The following is a 20,645-nucleotide window of genomic DNA, read 5'->3' on the forward strand; positions in this document are numbered from 1 at the left end:
TGATGGACTTGAGCTAACAAAGGATACTCTGTTATTAAGGTGGTGATGTACTAGGGTGAGAAATAGAAAACATTTACGAAATAGAATAAGAATATATTTAAGTAAGTAATATGTGCATTTTAGACATTATAATTTTTATGAAATGAGACAAAGGAAATTTGGGTTACCCAAAAGTCAAATACTATGGATATTAAAGGTTAAATTGGAGTACTGTAATTAAAAACTAAAAATTAGGTAAAACTTAATAACAGGATATGGATTGTTTATGAAGATCTATTAAGATATGTATAAGCAAAAATGTATTGATAAATGTGATAATGAAGTTTTCACTGAGTTTGATACAATTAGAAATTTATTAGCTTAAATATGATATAGCACATGTTAAGGGAAACAGGGAAGAAACATTTGATGATATAACCAGAGATATGTACTAAAGATTTTGTTATTGAACTATTGATTAACCAATCACCACGTTGCTTTCCAAATATTCAAATGTAAAACTGGAAAACCAATAAAATATTATAAAAAAGAAAGAAAAAATGTGAACAATGGATGCTGGCACGATTCTACAGCCTAGTCTATAAAAATAGGATTTACTTAAAGATGATTTAACTCTAACATTTAGGAAGTTACTTTTAACCCCTGTAAATGCACCAGTGGTGGGATTCCCTTATATATTTTTCCTTTATTCTTAAAATACCTTAATTTTAAATACTGATACTGATGTAGTTTAGACATATTGTTTGAATCATGATATTCTTTCTACTTGAGCAATACCAGCTTATTTTTGGGATATTTTTGTTTTGTCCCAGCTATCGGCTTATCTTTTACCATTTTTTCTTTTTCTTTAAATTCTAATTATTGCCTCCTCTTTATTCTATAATTTCCTCTGGTGATTGTAGTAATAATATGTTATAAAACTTTGTATTCTTTATTACATGTCCTTGCTTAGTTATTGATGCATACACTTTTCAATAAGTTTTTGTACCATATCTTGTAATCTTCAATAAAGAGTAATGTCCATAAATAGATAGTATTATTATTATATATTAAAATAAAACATTTTAATGATTTTGCAGTAGCCCTCAAAAGGATGAAAAGGCAACAGAGTTTGACAGATTTTTTTCAATAAGAAACCAAAATTGGAATCAGTTGTATCAGAATTGGCCATGGATGGTACAAAACAGTCACAAGCACAATTGCACCAACTTGAAGAAAGGAGCACGTCAATTATTGAAATAAAAAACGAGTACAATTGAAAATAGTCTTCCTGAATGCTGGACAGTGCAGCAATATAACAATTTTAAAGAAAAATATGACGAACTGGTAATTTCTAACAAAGTGTAGGTTGCGAGTATTGTGCAAAATATGACTTCACAAAAGAGAAAAGTGTTCATGTGTCAAAAGAATGGAAAGGTTTTCAGATTGAGGCATCAGGGAAAAATAAAGATGTACAACAAGCTTCTCTAAGGAAAAAATGAAAGAACATTTTTCATCAAAAGCTCATAGGATTTTGCTCTAATGGTGCCAGCGTTATGCTTGGGAGAAAATCTGGAGTGAGCACTAGGATAGCAAAAGGTTTTCCAAACATAATAATATGGCACTGTTTAAACCATCGCCTCCATCTTGTTTTAGTTTCGATAAAGGAAATAAAGCAAGTAAATCATTTTAAAATATTTATTGATAAGATATATACTATTTTTCATCAATCCAATAATAACCAAATTGAACTTACCAAAATATCCAAACAACTTGGAATTAAAATTATAAAGATTGTTACAGTTTGGGGACCAAGATGGACTGCCTGTAGTTTAATGTCAACCCTAGCTGTGTGGCTCGCTTATCCAGTGCTACATTATTATTTTTATTCAAATGAAAAGTACTTAGGCATGGCTGCTTGTCTTGAAAATAAATATTTTATAACTGATTTGGCATTGATGATTGATATTTTAAGCGAATTTCTCTTCTTTCAAATGCACTGCAAGCAAGAAATATAGACATAATAAAGGCTAAAAAACTTGTGATAAGCTATTAAAGCATTTCAAATGCTTGGAAAGGAAAAGGGTCCATATGAAAAAAAGGTTGATGAATTAATTACTTCAGAAACCTTCAAAAATGTAAAATTTGTAGAACATCATCGATTTGTCGGGCTTCCTTGGGAAAGACTTTTAGAAAACATTGTAATTAATTTGAAAAAAAGACTAATGGATTGTGAACACTTAAAAGCAAATCATAGCCAAATTCAAGATAGGAATACATTACAATTTCTCAATTTATTGGAGCCAGATTACTGGAATATTGAAGAAGTTCTTGTTCCATGGAAAGCAGCTGAAGTACAATTGGTTACATTTAACGACATTTTTTAATACAAGTTTTATTGAGTTTTTTCAGTTCTTACATCAAGGTGCTTAGGAAACAGCGTGTTGATGGGGTAATCAATTATTCAAAAACAAAGTCATTTGTATATAGCTCAGGTTAACTCATTAAAAATTCCCTCTCTAGTTCTCTCAAATAATATACCATATTCAGATTAATACATTTCTAGTGAAATTCAATCAATAAATAAAATTATCAATAACATTTTAACTATACAAATCCCAATCCTGTATTTAAGCTTTACAAAATTCAAATTTTGTATTTCAATTTAGCCATAAATGAGTATATTGTTTATATTTCGGGTATCCCTAATTTCCCTCTTTTCATAACATAGTAATTATAGTTTCTAAAAATAAACATATTGTTCCAACAATTACATTCTTATATTTCTTAAACATATTCTATTCTTATTCTGCTAACTCCTCATTTACTAATACCATGTTTTCTATTATCACAATCCATTTTCTTATTCTCATTCCATTACAAAGTGGTTATCGTACATAAAATAAGCATATTATTTCAAAAAATACATTTACTCTATTTCACATATATATTCTATTAACCAACAATTTTCCTCTTGCTTATAAGTCTGAATCTTAAACCTTAAGTCAATCCGTGTCTCTGAAAGGCCTTTTTAACCCATTACATACAATTTTAAGTCTCATTTTTAAGTCTTATTCTGGCTTTCTTTTTGTGCCAAGCAGGTTTCCATAACAGAGCCTCTATATTAACAAATAAGTCTCCCTTTATTCCTCGTGATATCATTTGGGTCAAGGGAAAACGTCCCATCCTTTGTTTTAGGAACCTGACTCCTTTGTGATTAATCCCTTGTTGCTTTAAAAATTCAAATCTCGATGTTTGATTCAACTGAGTAGCACACTCAGTTGTGTCCAATGTTGTGATTAATGGTTGGTTATCAAAGTCGTCATAGTTCTCAATAAATTGTATTTGTACATCAATTCCTGTTGCTTTTGGAGTTATATATGGTTTAGTTAAAGTTACTTTTTGATCATCCAAAATCTCAGTGGGTTATATATTGGATGGTATAAAATCCTCTTTGGTATTGATTGGTTCCTCTTCTGTTGTTTTTTGGCCTGTAGAATAGTCAGTTGAAGTCTGGAGGTCAGTTTGCAGATTTGAAGTAGGGTTTTTGACTTTTATTTCTATAATAGTTTCTTTTATTTTGGCACATACTTGCTCAGTGGCTTCATGATTTTTTTCCAGTATAAGTTTACAGTTAACTTGTAAATAGGATTTCTCCATTTTAGTGGTAGTTAAAAGCAGTCCTTTAATCTTTTAGTGGAGGCTATATTTAATAACAGTTAGCCAATGACCACCCCCACAATTTCTAGCAGCTGTTTCAACTTCTTTATCTTTTCCATTTTATGATAATTTGAAGGTCAAAACCAACCTCAGCATCAAAAAAGAGAAAGCAGTTGCAGTTTTGAGTTTCACCACAAGATGTCCCCAGTAGATTATAAAATCTTTCTCCAGATGCCAGTAAAATTTTCCCAATTAAAGAAATAGGAAAAATAATATTCTCCACATATAGATTAGATCAGGTAGTAAAATTCTGTAATAGGGGTTTTTCCGGGAACCCAGAGTATCCACAAGTAAAAATAGTCATGGAAGTTAGTTATTCTTTCCTTTTATTCAAAGCTTTTCTTCCCCCACAGACAGGGGAAGGCAGGAAAATAATTTCAAAGGGGCTTTTTACAAGGAAAAAAAATAGGGTAAAGAGAAGAAGGAAAAGGTCTCACACAGATCATCCACGGTGGTTCTTTACACTTAGATGTTCTTGTGACTTTCACCTGGTGCAGCTAGGTGATTGGCCATCTTATTGGGTGATCTTTGCTCTGTTGGCCCTAATTGCTGCCACCCTCCCACAGTCGATGAGGAGCCTCCTCAATGGTGGTCACCCCTCCAGGGCGACTTTCAACCCTTTTTAATAAACTTAATTTCAGTTGAATTTTCTACAATTGATTTTATTACTAATTTTATTTATTTATTAAATTTATATGCCACCTATCTCCCAAATAGTGTGATTCCTAATTCCTACTTTGTAGAAATGAAACAGTTTTAGAAAGTTATGATATAGAATATGACAGCCAAAGCAAAAAAGTAAAATGAAAAACTTTAGGATGTGCCATTGGATCAACAAAATTATTATAGATTTAATCATCTTGATTTTAGTTATATTTGATTCATTAAAATTCTACTGTGCTTTTTTTCTCTTTCTTTTAAACAACACTAGTTGCTTTGCAAGCTTTTTAATAATCAAGGGTACTTTTCACTAATTTAAAATTTTAATGATCTAAATTGCTTACACATTTAGTGGAGATAATGCAGGATCTGGGATTAAACTGGAAGGAGAGGATGGAATGAAGTTAAGAGGAATGGATAACTATATATCTAGAGTACTTCAGAAGGGTAGGAACCATACCCCTTTGCCCTCTTTCTAAAAAGATATGTTATATACTATAACCGCAAGATAAGAACCAAGTAAATATGTACAATTGGTTTTGTAGTTTTGGCATGTAATTATAGCTCCTTTACATCTTCTATACATTTAAATTACAAAATTCTGAATAAAATCTAAACCTTTTAGCTTTCCTTGTCAAACAAAATGTAATACAATATTTGCAGTCAAACAAAGTCTGCAGTCATTCCATTTAAAAGCATGAAATGGAAGCCATGCATCTTGATCACATGAAAAAAGCACTGCTATAAAAGCTACATTTTAAAGGTCATTGATTCTTACACAGATAATATCCTGTGAATTAAAGGAACCACAAAAATCAAATTAATGAGCAGTTTATCTTTAATTATGTACTTGATATATTTCGTTTTCTTCAATAGGGTTCTAGAATAACATGCAAATATTAAAAATTGCACTTCACATATTAAAATCAGTATAATAAAACAGGAACATTAAAGCATCACAATAGAAAGGAGTAGCATCATTGATTAAATGTATAAGAATAGTATAGGAGTTTAAGTGGATTAAAAATATATAAATACCTTCACCTTTTATTGAAACAATACCAAACATTAGATATATCTCATTAATGGTAATATCCCACATTAAGATGCTATTGCTGAGTAAACCTTTGCCTCTGGCGTCAACTATAATTCCTCAAATTAAGGCAGGAGCAGTCTCTGTTGAAAATCTTAATACACAGGCAGCCATTTAAACAGCTCAGCAATCCTTTGAATATTCCAGTGCTTATTTAAAGGTTAAAAGTTTATGCTAAATTGATTCTGGAAATAAACTATGAGTCAATGTAGTCCATAAAATAAAAATGTAACATTAGTGTTTGACCCTAATAAGAAGAATCACCAATGCATTTTTGATTAGCTTCAATTTATACTTTAGCATTGCATTGCAACACAAAACAGCACAACCTATTTTTTACAAGTCTCTTATAGCATTTTTAATAACTAAATAGACAAGTACAGGTTTGACAACTCAAATGTAGGTGGATCCACAGTAGGCTCAAAGATTGTATTCAAAAGATAGCTATAAAATGTATCAAATCTACCTAGAGAGACATCTCCAATGGGATGCTACAGGGCATTGCTTTGGGCCCAGTGCTGTTCAATACTTTTATAAATGATATAAAAAAATGTTGAGACTCTAGAAAAAGTGCAGATAAGAGCAACAAAGATGATTAGAGGACTGGAGGCTAAAACGTATAAAGAACAGTTGCTAGAATTGGGTATGTCTACTTTAATGAAAAGAAGGACTAGGGATGACAGGAATGCCAGCAAGGAGAAGTGGCTAATACTTCTAAGAATACAACTCCCACCCCCATTCAGATAAGCTAGAATAATATGTGGAATCAAACATAATGAAATTTCGTATGGAGAAATGTGAAGTCATGCATTTAAGTTAAAAAAAATATAAGAAACAAGACAGGATAGGGAGATCTGATTCACACGTGAGAAGGATTTGGGTGTACTAGTGAATCACAAGCTCAACATACTCCAACAGCTGCAAAGTAGACCAACACCATCTTGAGGTGTATCAAAAAGGAGAGTCCAGATTGCTGGAAGTAATTACTGTGTTTCCCTGAAAGTAAACCCTACTCAAAAAGTAAGCCCCAGCTGATTTTGGGGGGATGGGCCTAATATAGGCCATCCCTCGAAAGTAAGCTCTAGCACGGGGTGGGGTGAGTCAGCCCAGATCTTCCATGCAGTTGCTGGAGCACCCCTCCCTGCTGTCAGCCTGCCAGAGCCCTTCACCAGCGGCTGCCAGTGGAACCAGCTACCACCGGCCCTGCCCTCTCTGTCCCACCATCTGCTTGTCTGCGGCCATAACGAACCAAACCTTCAGTGAGCCCCAGCCTCCGATCACCCTGCCTGCTGGCCCTACTGCTGCTAGGACATTTCTCAGCCGCGTCTGGTGCCATGCGGCCACCAAGTGGCTGCCCGTGGTGCTGGCCTTGTATGGCTCTTTGCTCTCCTGGCTGTGCTGCTCTGGGCTGCCCAGGTGGCTGCTCCTGCCTGATGCAGAGTGAGTTGGCCCAGATCTTCCCTGGAGGCCCCCCTTCACCAGTGGCCACCAGTAAAACCGCGCCACCCACGCCTTTGCCTTTGGGCTGGTGAGTGCTGCCAACCTGCATGCCTACTTGGTGCTGCAGGCACCGAGCTAAGGGCTGAACCTGGTGCTCTTTGGGCCCTGGCGGACACTGCACCTTTCATACCAGCTGGGCACTTTTGGCCTTTACCGGCTGCTCCTGCTGGATCGCCTTTTGCCACTACCACCATGAGTTAAGGAGACGAAGCAGGTCGTGGGGGGGGGGGTAGAGTTGCTTTCCTCTGCCTGCAAGACACCTGCCAAAGCCATGCAGGATAAAGTTGCCACGCCCCCGCCCACATGCCCTCACCTCCCCAAGCATTTTTTTTTCTGTACTAACCTGCTTTTCAGCTGCATTCTGTTCCTCCGTTCACTTCTCAGCCTTTGCCGCATGTTTGTGGGACAAAAAAGAAAAGTTCAATCAGACTTTCTAACTTCTCGTGAGATCTCACAAAGTTAGAAAGTCTGATTGAACTTTTCTTTTTTTTGTCCCACAAACACACAGCAAAGGCTGAGAAGGAAACGGAGAAACACAATGCAGTTGAAAGGCAGGTTAGTAAAAATCGCTTGGGGAGGCGAGGGCATCTGGGCAGGGGGGGGGCATGGCAACCTTACCATGAAAGGCTTCAGCAGGTGTCCAGCAGGCAGAGGGAAGCAACTCCAACCCCTGCCACCTGCTTCGCCTCCTAACCTCATGGTGGCAACCACCAGCCAGGCAGAAGGTGATTTGGCAGAAGCAGCCAGTAAAGGCCAAAAGCATCCAGCTGGTATGAAAGATGCAGCACCCGCCAGAGCCCAAAGAGTGCCAGGTTCAGCCCTTAGCCTGGTGCCTGCAGCATTGAGTAGGCATGCCGGCAGAGGGCAAAGAGCTCCACAAGGCCAGCAACAAGGGCAACCACTTGGTAGTCGCATGATACCCAACGCAGCTGAGAAATGTCAGTAGGGCCAGCATTCAGGCAGGCAGAGGCTGGGGCTTGCTGAGGGTTTGGTTCATTGTGGCTGCAGGCAAGCAGGTGGTGGGATGGAGAGGATGGGGCCAGCAGTAGCCAGTTCCACCAGCAGTCACTGGCAAAGGGCCCTGGCAGGCCGGCAGCAGGTGTGGCATTCTGGCGGTTGCCAACTCGCCCAGCACCAGGGTCAGCATCCTTTCCACCACCGCCCACCATGGCCATACCAGTACCATATCTGGTCCACCACCATGCTCTCACTGCCGCATTGCTTCTCCACCCCATGCACAGTCCCCACCCCACCCCGCATGCTCGCGCCTATTGGTGCCAGTACCAGCAAAAAGTAAGCTGTCCCCGAAAGTAAAACCTTCTGCTTATTTCAGAGCCCAAAAGAAAGTAAGATAGGGTCTTACTTTCAGGAAAACATGGTATATGGTCAGGTTAACTTGAAGTATTGCATTCAGTTCTGCACACCAGTTCTTTTCTTTTCTTTTACAAAAAAATCATAAATTGGAACTGGTCCAGAAAATGGCTACTAAAATCTTGAAAGGACTCAAAATGAAGTCCTATGTGTAACAATTGAAATGTTTAACTTGCAGAAGACAAGGTTAAAGGGATACATAGCTTTTTCAAAAATATGAAGGGATGATACATTTCTCCAGTGGCTCTAATGGCAAGAAACAGAATTGCCATAAACTGTGAGATGGAGAACAAATAAATTAAAAATTAAATAAGAATAAACAATGTGTGTGTGTGTGTGTGTGTGTATGTATGTATGTATATATATATATATATATATATATATATATATATATATATATATATATATATATATATATATATATATATGTAGGTCTTTGGTTGTTCGGGTTTTCTCCCACGTAAAATTGGAAGTGTCTTGGCGACGTTTCGACGAAGTCCCATTCGTCATCTTCAGGCTGGTGCTTTCAGCTTCGTGCCTCGAGCAGCAATGTGTGGTCTTAGCTGTTTCTTCCTTTTAACTGCCAGTGGGGGTATGAACTGATTGGGTGGGAGCTTTTGGGCTGCCCTGCCATTCCTTGGCTTCGCGTTCGTGGTCGTGCTTCTTCTTCATGGAGGGTGTCAGTTTGCTTCATGTATGGATTGGGGGGGTTTAAAGTGGCTAATGATGCAGCTGTGGTCTGGCTTCTGGTTTGTGGTCGTGCCTCATCATCGGTGTGGCTTTGGGTTTGTTTTTTGCGTGGATGTGTGGTGGTGACATCCTGTGTGGTTTTTGTGAGTGTGGGTCTGGTATCATTTTTTGTGTTAGGGAGTCGTTTGTCAATAAGGGCGGGTTTCCAAATGGCTGGTAGGCGGGAGGTATCATCTCGCTTGTTCATGCTGTGTGGGCGTTTTTCTATCTCGATGGCTTCTCTGATTATTCTGTTATTAAAATGTTCACTTTTGGCAATGGTTCTGGTATTTTTAAAGTCAATTTCATGTCCTGTGGCTTTAAGGTGTTGGACCAGGGAAGATGTTGGTTCCTCTTTTTTGACTGAGTTCTTATGTTCTTCAATGCGTGCACTTATTCTTCTGTTGGTTTGTCCGATGTATGTGGTGGGACAAGTGGTGCATGGGATTTCGTATACTCCTTGATTTTCTAATTCAATTTTATCTTTGGGGTTTCTAAGGATGGTGGATATTTTTCTGTTTGTGCAGAATGCTGTTTTGATGTTGTGTTTATGGAGGATCTTACTGATTCTGTCTGTGGTGCCTTTTATGTATGGGAGGATGGCTTTGCCGTTTTCTTGTTCTTTGTCTTGGATTTTAGTGGGGGTTTCTTTTTGGATTAGGTTTGTAATCTTATTTCTATGGAATCCATTGGATGTTAGTACATTGGTGAGAGTGTGTAGTTCGGGTTTTAGGTGTTGTTCGTCAGCTAAGCGTTTTGTTCTGGAGATGAGTGTCTTGGCTACAGAGTTGATCTGTGCTGGGTGGTGGTGTGAGAGAGCGTGCAGATAGCGGTTTGTGTGTGTTTTCTTCTGGTAGATGGTGTGTCCTAGGGAGCCATTGGATTTCTTGTAGACTAAGACATCCAGGAAGGGAAGTTGGTTGTTAGTTTCTGTTTCCATGGTGAACTGTATTTTGGGGTGTAGGCTGTTGAGGTGTGTGAGGAAGTTGTCCAGTTTTTCTTTCCCATGTGGCCAGATTATGAAGGTGTCGTCTACGTATCTGAGCCAGAGTTTGGGTTTGTGATCAGATTTTTCTAGAGCTTGGGTTTCAAAGTGTTCCATGTAGAGGTTGGCAATGACAGGTGAGAGGGGTGATCCCATGGGTGCTCCTTCTGTTTGTTTGTATTTTTGTCCATTATAGATGAAGTATGTGTTGGATAGGCAGTGGTTGGTCAGATCTAAGATGTGTTTGGGGGGGTTATATTTGTTTTGGATAGCTGTCAAGGCTTCTTTGATAGGCACTTGGGTGAAGAGGGATATGACATCGAAGCTCACTAGTAGGTCGCTGGGCTGTAAGTTTTGTTTCTTTATGATCTCTATAAACTGGAATGAGTTTTTTACGTGTGAGGTAATGGATTCTGCATAGGGCTGTAGTTGTTTGGCGAGAAATTTGGCTAGGTTTTGTAGAGGTGAGCCTATGGAGCTGACTATAGGTCTGAGTGGGGTTCCTTCCTTTGTATCTTGGGGAGACCATAGAGTTTGGGGCATCTGGATGATTTCTCTCTGGGAATGATTCTTTGCTGGATCTCTTCGCTAATGGGGGAGGCTTTTATTTTGGATCTGGTGGTTTTTTCCAGGTAGGTGGTGGGATCTGTATTTAGGGGTTTGTATGTGGAGTCTTGGAGTAGGTTGGTTAATTTGGTTTGGTAGTCAGATGTGTTCATAACCACCGTGGCGTTGCCCTTGTCTGCTGGTAGGATTATTATGCTGGTGTCTTCTTTAAGGTTACGTAGTGCTGTCTGTTCCTCTTTGGGTAAGTTGCTTTTGGGTGGCTTGCTGGTGCAGAGGATGTTGGTGATTTCGAGTCTGATTCTGTTGGCGTCGTCGGGGTTGATTTTAGTCAGGCTGGTTTCAACTCCACATATAATGGTTTCAGTGGGGATGTTTTTTGGGAGCGACTGCAAAGTTGAATCCTTTGGAAAGGACATTGGTTTCGGCTTTGGTGAGGATCCTATCTGAGATGTTATGCACTGTTTGTTTCATGTGTGGCTGTGAGGGAGGAGGGGTTTGTTTCTGGCGTTCTTGTAGTCTTCGGAGTTTGTTGGTGTGTGTATCTGTCTTGAGGGTGGTCTGTGTTTCGGCTCTCCAGACGGCAAGTTGTTTGGATTTGTCCCAAAGTGCGGGGTGGATCTTGTTGCTGAGTTTGAGGTGAAGTGTGAGGAGATGTTTGTTGATTGGGTCTAGGAGGAATCTTTTTGTGTGAAGTTCATTTCTGATTAGGGCCAATTCTGTTCTTTTCAGGATCCGTTTGGTGGCTGCAGAGTTGGAGTGGAATTTCAGTTGGAAACATATGGGGATTAGATTTTGATCTTGGCAGTTGCGTAGGAATTCGAGGTCGCATAAAATGGAAGCTCTTTGGACTTCAAGTTTTTCATAGGTCCTGGTCAGATGGTGGATTTTCTCCCCGTAGAGGTTCAATATTTGTTTTCTGAGGTTTTCGCGGGTGTTTGTATGTAGGTCTTTGGTTGTTCGGGTTTTCTCCCGCGTAAAATTGGAAGTGTCTTGGCGACGTTTCGACGAAGTCCCATTCGTCATCTTCAGGCTGGTGTTTTCAGCTTCATGCTTTGAGCAGCAATGTGTGGTCTTAGCTGTTTCTTCCTTTTAACTGCCAGTGGTGGTATGAACTGATTGGGTGGGAGCTTGGCTGTGTTCTGATTGGGTGGAGGTGTGTTCTGATTGGTTAGGGGCGTGGCTGTGCTCTGATTGGCTGGGGGGTTGGCTGTGCTCTGATTGGCTGGGGGGTTGGTTGTGCTCTGATTGGCTGGGGGGTTGGTTCTTTTTGGTTGCTCCCAGGTTAGTCTGAGGTTTGCAGAGGGATTCAAGATTTTGGGCTGCCCTGCCATTCCTTGGCTTCGCGTTCGTGGTCGTGCTTCCTCTTCATGGAGGGTGTCAGTTTGCTTCATGTATGGAGTGGGGGGGTTTAAAGTGGCTAATGATGCAGCTGTGGTCTGGCTTCTGGTTTGTGGTCGTGCCTCATAGTCCGTGTGGCTTTGGGTTTGTTTTTTGCGTGGGTGTTTGGTAGTGACCTCCTGTGTGGTCTGGTATCATTTTTTGTGTTAGGGAGTCGTTTGTCAATGAGGGCGGGTTTCCAAATGGCTGGTAGGCGGGAGGTATCATCTCGCTTGTTCAGGCTGTGTGGGCGTTTTTCTATCTCGATGGCTTCTCTGATTATTCTGTTATTAAAATGTTCACTTTTGGCAATGGTTCTGGTATTTTTAAAGTCAATTTCATGTCCTGTATCTTTAAGGTGTTGGACCAGGGAAGATGTTGGTTCCTCTTTTTTGACTGAGTTCTTATGTTCTTCAATGCGTGCACTTATTCTTCTGTTGGTTTATGTCCGCTGTATGTGGGGGACAAGTGTGCATGGGATTGTTCGTAGACTCGAATCACCAACGATCCTCTGCACCAGCAAGCCACCCAAAAGCAACTTACCCAAAGAGGAACAGACAGCACTACGTAACCTGAAAGAAGACACCAGCATAATAATCCTACCAGCAGACAAGGGCAACGCCACGGTGGTTATGAACACATCTGACTACCCAACCAAATTAACCAACCTACTCCAAGACTCCACATACAAACCCCTAAATACAGATCCCACCACCTACCTGGAAAAAACCACCATATCCAAAATAAAAGCCTCCCCCATTAGCGAAGAGATCCAGCAAAGAATCATTCCCAGAGAGAAATCATCCAGATGCCCCAAACTCTATGGTCTCCCCAAGATACACAAAGAAGGAACCCCACTCAGACTATAGTCAGCTCCATAGGCTCACCCTCTACAAACCCTAGCCAAATTTCTCGCCAAACAACTACAGCCCTATGCAGAGTCCATTACCTCACACGTAAAAAACTCATTCCAGTTTATAGAGATTCATAAAAGAAACACAACTTACAGCCCCAGCGACCTACTAGTGAGCTTCATGTCATATCCATCTTCAAACAAAAGTGCCTAGCAAAGTAAGCCTTGCAGCTATCAAACAAATATAAAACCCCCAAACACATCTTAGATCTGACAACCCTGCCTATCCAAACATCATACTTCACTATAATGGACAAAATACAAACAAACAGAAGGAGCACCCATGGGATCACCACTCTCACCTGTCATTGCCAACCTCTACATGGAACACTTTGAAAACCAAGCTCTAGAAAAATCTGATCACAAACCCAAACTCTGGCTCAGATACGTAGACGACACCTTCATAATCTGGCCACATGGGAAAGAAAAACTGGACAACTTCCTCACACACCTCAACAGCCTACACCCCAAAATACAGTTCACCATGGAAACAGAAGCTAACAACCAACTTCCCTTCCTGGATGTCTTAGTCTACAAGAAATCCAATGGCTCCCTAGGACACACCATCTACCAGAAGAAAACACACACAAACCGCTATCTGCACGCTCTCTCACACCACCACCCAGCACAGATCAACTCTGTAGCCAAGACACTCATCTCCAGAACAAAACGCTTAGCTGACGAACAACACCTAAAACCCGAACTACACACTCTCACCAATGTACTAACATCCAATGGATTCCATAGAAATAAGATTACAAACCTAATCCAAAAAGAAACCCCCACTAAAATCCAAGACAAAGAACAAGAAAACGGCAAAGCCCTCCTCCCATACATAAAAGGCACCACAGACAGAATCAGTAAGATCCTCCATAAACACAACATCAAAACAGCATTCTGCACAAACAGAAAAATATCCACCATCCTTAAAACCCCAAAGATAAAATTGAATTAGAAAATCAAGGAGTATACGAAATCCCATGCACCACTTGTCCCACCACATACATCGGACAAACCAACAGAAGAATAAGTGCACGCATTGAAGAACATAAGAACTCAATCAAAAAAGAGGAACCAACATCTTCCCTGGTCCAACACCTTAAAGCTACAGGACATGAAATTGACTTTAAAAATACCAGAACCATTGCCAAAAGTGAACATTTTAATAACAGAATAATCAGAGAAGCCATCGAGATAGAAAAACGTCCACACAGCATGAACAAGCGAGATGATACCTCCCGCCTACCAGCCATTTGGAAACCCGCCCTCATTGACAAACGACTCCCTAACACAAAAAATGATACCAGACCCACACTCACAAAAACCACACAGGAGGTCACCACCAAACATCCACGCAAAAAACAAACCCAAAGCCACACTGACTATGAGGCACGACCACAAACCAGAAGCCAGACCACAGCTGCATCATTAGCCACTTTAAACCCCCCCAATCCATACATGAAGCAAACTGACACCCTCCATGAAGAAGAAGCACGACCACGAACGCGAAGCCAAGGAATGGCAGGGCAGCCCAAAATCTTGAATCCCTCTGCAACTCAGACTAACCTGAGCACAACCAAACAGAACACTCCCCCAGCCAATCAGAGCACAGCCAACCCCCCAGCCAATCAGAGCACAGCCAACCCCCCAGCCAATCAGAGCACAGCCAAGCCCCTAACCAATCAGAACACACCTCCACCCAATCAGAACACAGCCAAGCTCCCACCCAATCAGTTCATACCCCCACTGGCAGTTAAAAGGAAGAAACAGCTAAGACCACACATTGCTGCTCGAGGCACGAAGCTGAAAGCACCAGCCTGAAGATGACGAATGGGACTTCGTCGAAACGTCGCCAAGACACTTCCAATTTTACGTGGGAGAAAACCCGAACAACCAAAGACCTACATACAAATACCCGCGAAAACCTCAGAAAACAAATATTGAACCTCTACGGGGAGGAAATCCACCATCTGACCAGGACCTATGAAAAACTTGAAGTCCAAAAGCTTCCATTTTATGCGACCTCGCATTCCTACGCAACTGCCGAGATCAAAATCTAATCCCCACATGTTTCCAACTGAAATTCCACTCCAACTCTGCAGCCACCAAACGGATCCTGAAAAGAACAGAATTGGCCCTAATCAGAAATGAACTTCACACAAAAAGATTCCTCCTAGACCGAATTAACAAAGATCTCCTCACACTCCACCTCAAACTCAGCAACAAGATCCACCCCGCACTTTGGGACCAATCCAAACAACTTGCCGTCTGGAGAGCCGAAACACAGACCACCCTCAAGACAGATACACACACCAACAAACTCCGAAGACTACAAGAACGCCAGAAACAAACCCCTCCTCCCTCACAGCCACACATGAAGCAGACAGTGCATAACATCTCAGATAGGATCCTCACCAAAGCCGAAACCAATGTCCTTTCCAAAGGATTCAACTTTGCAGTCGCTCCCAAACACATCCCCACTGAAACCATTATATGTGGAGTTGAAACCAGCCTGACTAAAATCAACCCCGACGACGCCAACAGAATCAGACTCGAAATCACCAACATCCTCTGCACCAGCAAGCCACCCAAAAGCAACTTACCCAAAGAGGAACAGACAGCACTACGTAACCTTAAAGAAGACACCAGCATAATAATCCTACCAGCAGACAAGGGCAACGCCACGGTGGTTATGAACACATCTGACTACCAACCAATTAACCAACCTACTCCAAGACTCCACATACAAACCCCTAAATACAGATCCCACCACCTACCTGGAAAAAACCACCAGATCCAAATAAAAGCCTCCCCCATTAGCGAAGAGATCCAGCAAAGAATCATTCCCAGAGAGAAATCATCCAGATGCCCCAAACTCTATGGTCTCCCCAAGATACACAAGGAAGGAACCCCACTCAGACCTATAGTCAGCTCCATAGGCTCACCTCTACAAAACCTAGCCAAATTTCTCGCCAAACAACTACAGCCCTATGCAGAATCCATTACCTCACACGTAAAAAACTCATTCCAGTTTATAGAGATCATAAAGAAACAAAACTTACAGCCCAGCGACCTACTAGTGAGCTTCGATGTCATATCCCTCTTCACCCAAGTGCCTATCAAAGAAGCCTTGACAGCTATTCAAAACAAATATAACCCCCCCAAACACATCTTAGATCTGACCAACCACTGCCTATCCAACACATACTTCATCTATAATGGACAAAATACAAACAAACAGAAGGAGCACCCATGGGATCACCCCCTCTCACCTGTCATTGCCAACCTCTACATGGAACACTTTGAAACCCAAGCTCTAAAAAATCTGATCACAAACCCAAACTCTGGCTCAGATACGTAGACGACACCTTCATAATCTGGCCCCATGGGAAAGAAAAACTGGACAACTTCCTCACACACCTCAACAGCCTACACCCCAAAATACAGTTCACCATGGAAACATAAACTAACAACCACTTCCCTTCCTGGATGTCTTAGTCTACAAGAAATCCAATGGCTCCCTAGGACACACCATCTACCAGAAGAAAACACACACAAACCGCTATCTGCACGCTCTCTCACACCACCACCCAGCACAGATCAACTCTGTAGCCAAGACACTCATCTCCAGAACAAAACGCTTAGCTGACGAACAACACCTAAAACCCGAACTACACACTCTCACCAATGTACTAACATCCAATGGATTCCATAGAAATAAGATTACAAACCTAATCCAAAAAGAAACCCCCACTAAAATCCAAGACAAAGAACAAGAAAACGGCAAAGCCCTCCTCCCATACATAAAAGGCACCACAGACAGAATCAGTAAGATCCTCCATAAACACAACATCAAAACAGCATTCTGCACAAACAGAAAAATATCCACCATCCTTAGAAACCCCAAAGATAAAATTGAATTAGAAAATCAAGGAGTATACGAAATCCCATGCACCACTTGTCCCACCACATACATCGGACAAACCAACAGAAGAATAAGTGCACGCATTGAAGAACATAAGAACTCAGTCAAAAAAGAGGAACCAACATCTTCCCTGGTCCAACACCTTAAAGCCACAGGACATGAAATTGACTTTAAAAATACCAGAACCATTGCCAAAAGTGAACATTTTAATAACAGAATAATCAGAGAAGCCATCGAGATAGAAAAACGCCCACACAGCATGAACAAGCGAGATGATACCTCCCGCCTACCAGCCATTTGGAAACCTGCCCTTATTGACAAACGACTCCCTAACCCCAAAATCTTAAACCCCTCTGCAACTCAGACTAACCTGAGCACAACCAAACAGAACACTCCCCCAGCCAATCAGAGCACAGCCAAGCCCCTAACCATTCAGAACACACCTCCACCCAATCAGAACACAGCCAAGCTCCCACCCAATCAGTTCATACCCCACTGGCAGTTAAAAGGAAGAAACAGCTAAGACCACACATTGCTGCTCAAGCACGAAGCTGAAAACACCAGCCTGAAGATGACGAATGGGACTTCGTCGAAACGTCGCCAAGACACTTCCAATTTTACGCGGGAGAAAACCGAACAACCAAAGACCTATATATATATATATATATATATATATATATATATATATATATATATATATATATATATATATATATATATGACATTAGGAAATAAGAAGTAAGAGTTCTCTATCAATGGAATAGATTAAATGGTTTCATCCCCTTAACTAGAGGTTTTCAAGCAGAGGCTGAATAGTCGTCAATTGGGAATAGTGTAATAAGAAACTGGTTCAGTTCCAATGCCTAGTTCTGCAAACTAATATAAATTAAAACATGTTTGTAGGTTAATACCTGCATTCTTCATAATGTAAGTTAAAGTATTACAGGATGTCTATAAAACAGGTGTAAAAAGATGAGAAGGGTAGAATATTGATAATAGAACTAACTGTGGATGGAAAAAAATTGATGTTAGTTGGAATATATGCGTCAAATGAGGGCCAAAAACTATTTTATAAGAAACTGTATAACATAATTAGAGACTTAGACTGTGATAATTTGTATATAATTGGGGATTTTAATGCGATTGTAGACAGAGAACTAGATTATAGAAATAACAGACGAAAGAAAGGTGTTAGAAGGATATTACCTAATTCATTTTTTGAGATGGTGGAAGAACTAAAGGATTGTTGGAGGGAAAGAAATGGAGATAAGAAACAATATACTTATTCAGGTAGACATCAATCTTGGTCTCGAATTGATATGGTTTGGGCATCAACAGATGTGAATTTGGGAATTGAGGAAATTAATATTGACATAAATTCATTGGCAGACCATAATCCCATTAAAATTAAATGGAAAGGGCAAAAAAAGATAAAGAGATGTACCCTAAAAAGAGCAATTTTGAACCAAAATGAATTTAAATTAAAGATGGATGATCAAATGAGTTTGTTCTTTTAAAGTAATAAGAAAGAAAATACGAACAACCAGAATCCGTGGGACACAGCAAAAGCTTTTATGAGGGGTATCACAATATCATATATGGCAAAGACAACAAACAAAAAAGACAATGGCAAAAAAACTTAGAGGAAACTCTTAGCAAACTGGAAATGGAGTTGCAGGAAGAACCCATAAAACGGGAATTGAAACATCAAATAAACATAATTAAACATAAGTTAAATATCATCAAAAAGGAAAATATGGCACAACAAATTAAAAGCATTAAACATTTTTTTTTTGAAAATGCAAATAAGCCAGGAAGATGACTGGCTTATAGACTAAGGAAACGGAAAGGAAAGAACCAGATTAGCAAATTATATAATGAAGAAGAAGAGTTAATCTACCAAAATGAGGAAAAGAGGAAGGAAGCATATGAGTTCTTTAAAAACCTTTATGAGGATAAGGAGAAGGTAGAAGAAGGCAAGATGGTGCAATACCTTCAAAAAACAGATTTGCCCAGAATCTCTGAGGAAGGTAAAAATTTACTAAATAATGAGATAACAGCAGGGGAGATATCTGAGGCAATTAAAAAACAAAAAAGTAACAAAACACCAGGCCCAGATGGTCTACCTTCAGAAATCTATAAAAATCACCACGAATTATTAAGCCCACTGTTATTAGAGGTGTATAATGATGTACTGAATAAAGCTAAGATACCTGAATCGTGGAAAGAAGCAACAATCACATTGATTCCCAAAGAAAATTCTGATCTGATTATATTAAAAACTATAGGCCGATATCTCTACTAAACTCGGACTATAAAATCTTTATGACAATTATGGCAGATAGACTAAAGAAAATTTTAGAGAATTTTATTCATACTGACCAAAACGGCTTTCTTCCCGGATGGCATATAAGGGATAATATTAGGATTATTTTGGACATGATAGAATATTATGAAGCTCATAATGAAAAACAAATGGCGTTGATATTCATTGATGCACAAAAAGCATTTGACAACGTCAAATGGGACTTCATACTAGAACAATTAAAATATATGGATTTTGGGGAAAATTTATAAAGATGTTCCAAACAATCTATTCCAGACAAGAAGCTAGAGTGGTGATAAATGGAGAAACGACAAAGAACTTTTTAATCCAAAAAGGCACAAGGCAAGGCTGTCCGCTATCTCCACTGCTTTTTATCTTATCATTAGAGGCTTTAATTAGAACAATTTGAGAAGACAAACAAATCAAAGGTTTAAAAATAAGAAAAGAAAGTTTTAAGGTACAGGCATTTGCGGACGACCTTGTATTTATTATTGAAGAACCTATACAATCTGGTCTTAGGCTGATGGAAGTGCTGGAGGACTATGAGGAAGTAGCAGGCCTGAAAATAAATGATAAAACAAAAATAATAGTTAAAAATATGACTGAAGAGCAAAAAAAAAAAAAAAAGAATTGGAGGGAAAGATAAATATGCAGACCACGAAAAAAATAAGATATTTGGGAATCCAATTGACAGTGAGATGCATCACACTGAAAGAAGATAACTATGCTAAATTAATGGTGCAAATTAGGTCTGATTTAGGAAAATGGGCAGTTATCTTTAATGGGTAGGATAGCCACCATTAAAATGAATGTATTTCCGAAAATATTGTTTCTATTTCAATGCATACCAATTTGGCTTAAAAATAATTTTTTTACAAATTTGGATAGACTCATTTCAAAATTCATATGGCAAGGGAAACGATTGAGAATCAGATTAAAACTATTACAAGATGCTAGAGAAAGAGGAGGATTTGGCCTACTAGACTGGACAAAGTATTATCAGGCAGCGGCGTTGGTTTGGCTGAATGAGTGGATACATCTCAAAAATACAAATTATTAGCACTAGAAGGTCATGATCTACAGATAGGATGGCACGCTATTTTATGGGAAGAAAGACATTTAGCCCAGCAGTACTTCCGAAAGCATTATATTAGAAGAGCATTATTGGATATCTGGAAAAAAATAAAAAGAAATAATTATATGAAAATTTCCAACTGGGTGTCTACATTAGAAATGTACATACATCCAAATTTGATAAAATGCGGGGGTGCTGCCACCTATAAAGATATTTTGAATGAGAAAGGAGAATTAAAAGTGAGAAATACTTTAAAGGAAGAAGGAATTGAATTGGAATGATGGGTGTATCTTCAAATTCAATCCAAATTTAATAAAGACAAAAAGGATAGGGGCATAAAGCAAGACTCTTCAGAATTAGATAAAATCTTATTTAGTCGGGAAGGCAATACCATAAGTAAACTATATCGATATTTATTAGAATAA

At 39.5% G+C, this 20,645-nt stretch overlaps 1 protein-coding gene across 1 annotated transcript in view; it reads right to left on the reverse strand.

The window, feature by feature from the left end:
- Positions 1–255: 255 nt before the first annotated feature.
- The window catches only part of LOC120319950 (ephrin type-A receptor 5-like), a 518,483-nt gene continuing 498,093 nt past the window's right edge, over positions 256–20,645 (reverse strand). Inside the window, exon 20 of the mRNA XM_039369333.1 lies at positions 256–3,470. Within this exon, the coding sequence (XP_039225267.1) occupies positions 3,406–3,470 (65 nt within the window). The 3' untranslated portion in view covers positions 256–3,405. The remainder of the gene's footprint in view (positions 3,471–20,645) is intronic.

This window comes from Crotalus tigris, unplaced genomic scaffold, assembly GCF_016545835.1.
Source record: "Crotalus tigris isolate CLP2741 ecotype Arizona unplaced genomic scaffold, ASM1654583v1 scf7180000021050.780039, whole genome shotgun sequence".
Classification (NCBI taxonomy): domain Eukaryota; kingdom Metazoa; phylum Chordata; class Lepidosauria; order Squamata; family Viperidae; genus Crotalus; species Crotalus tigris.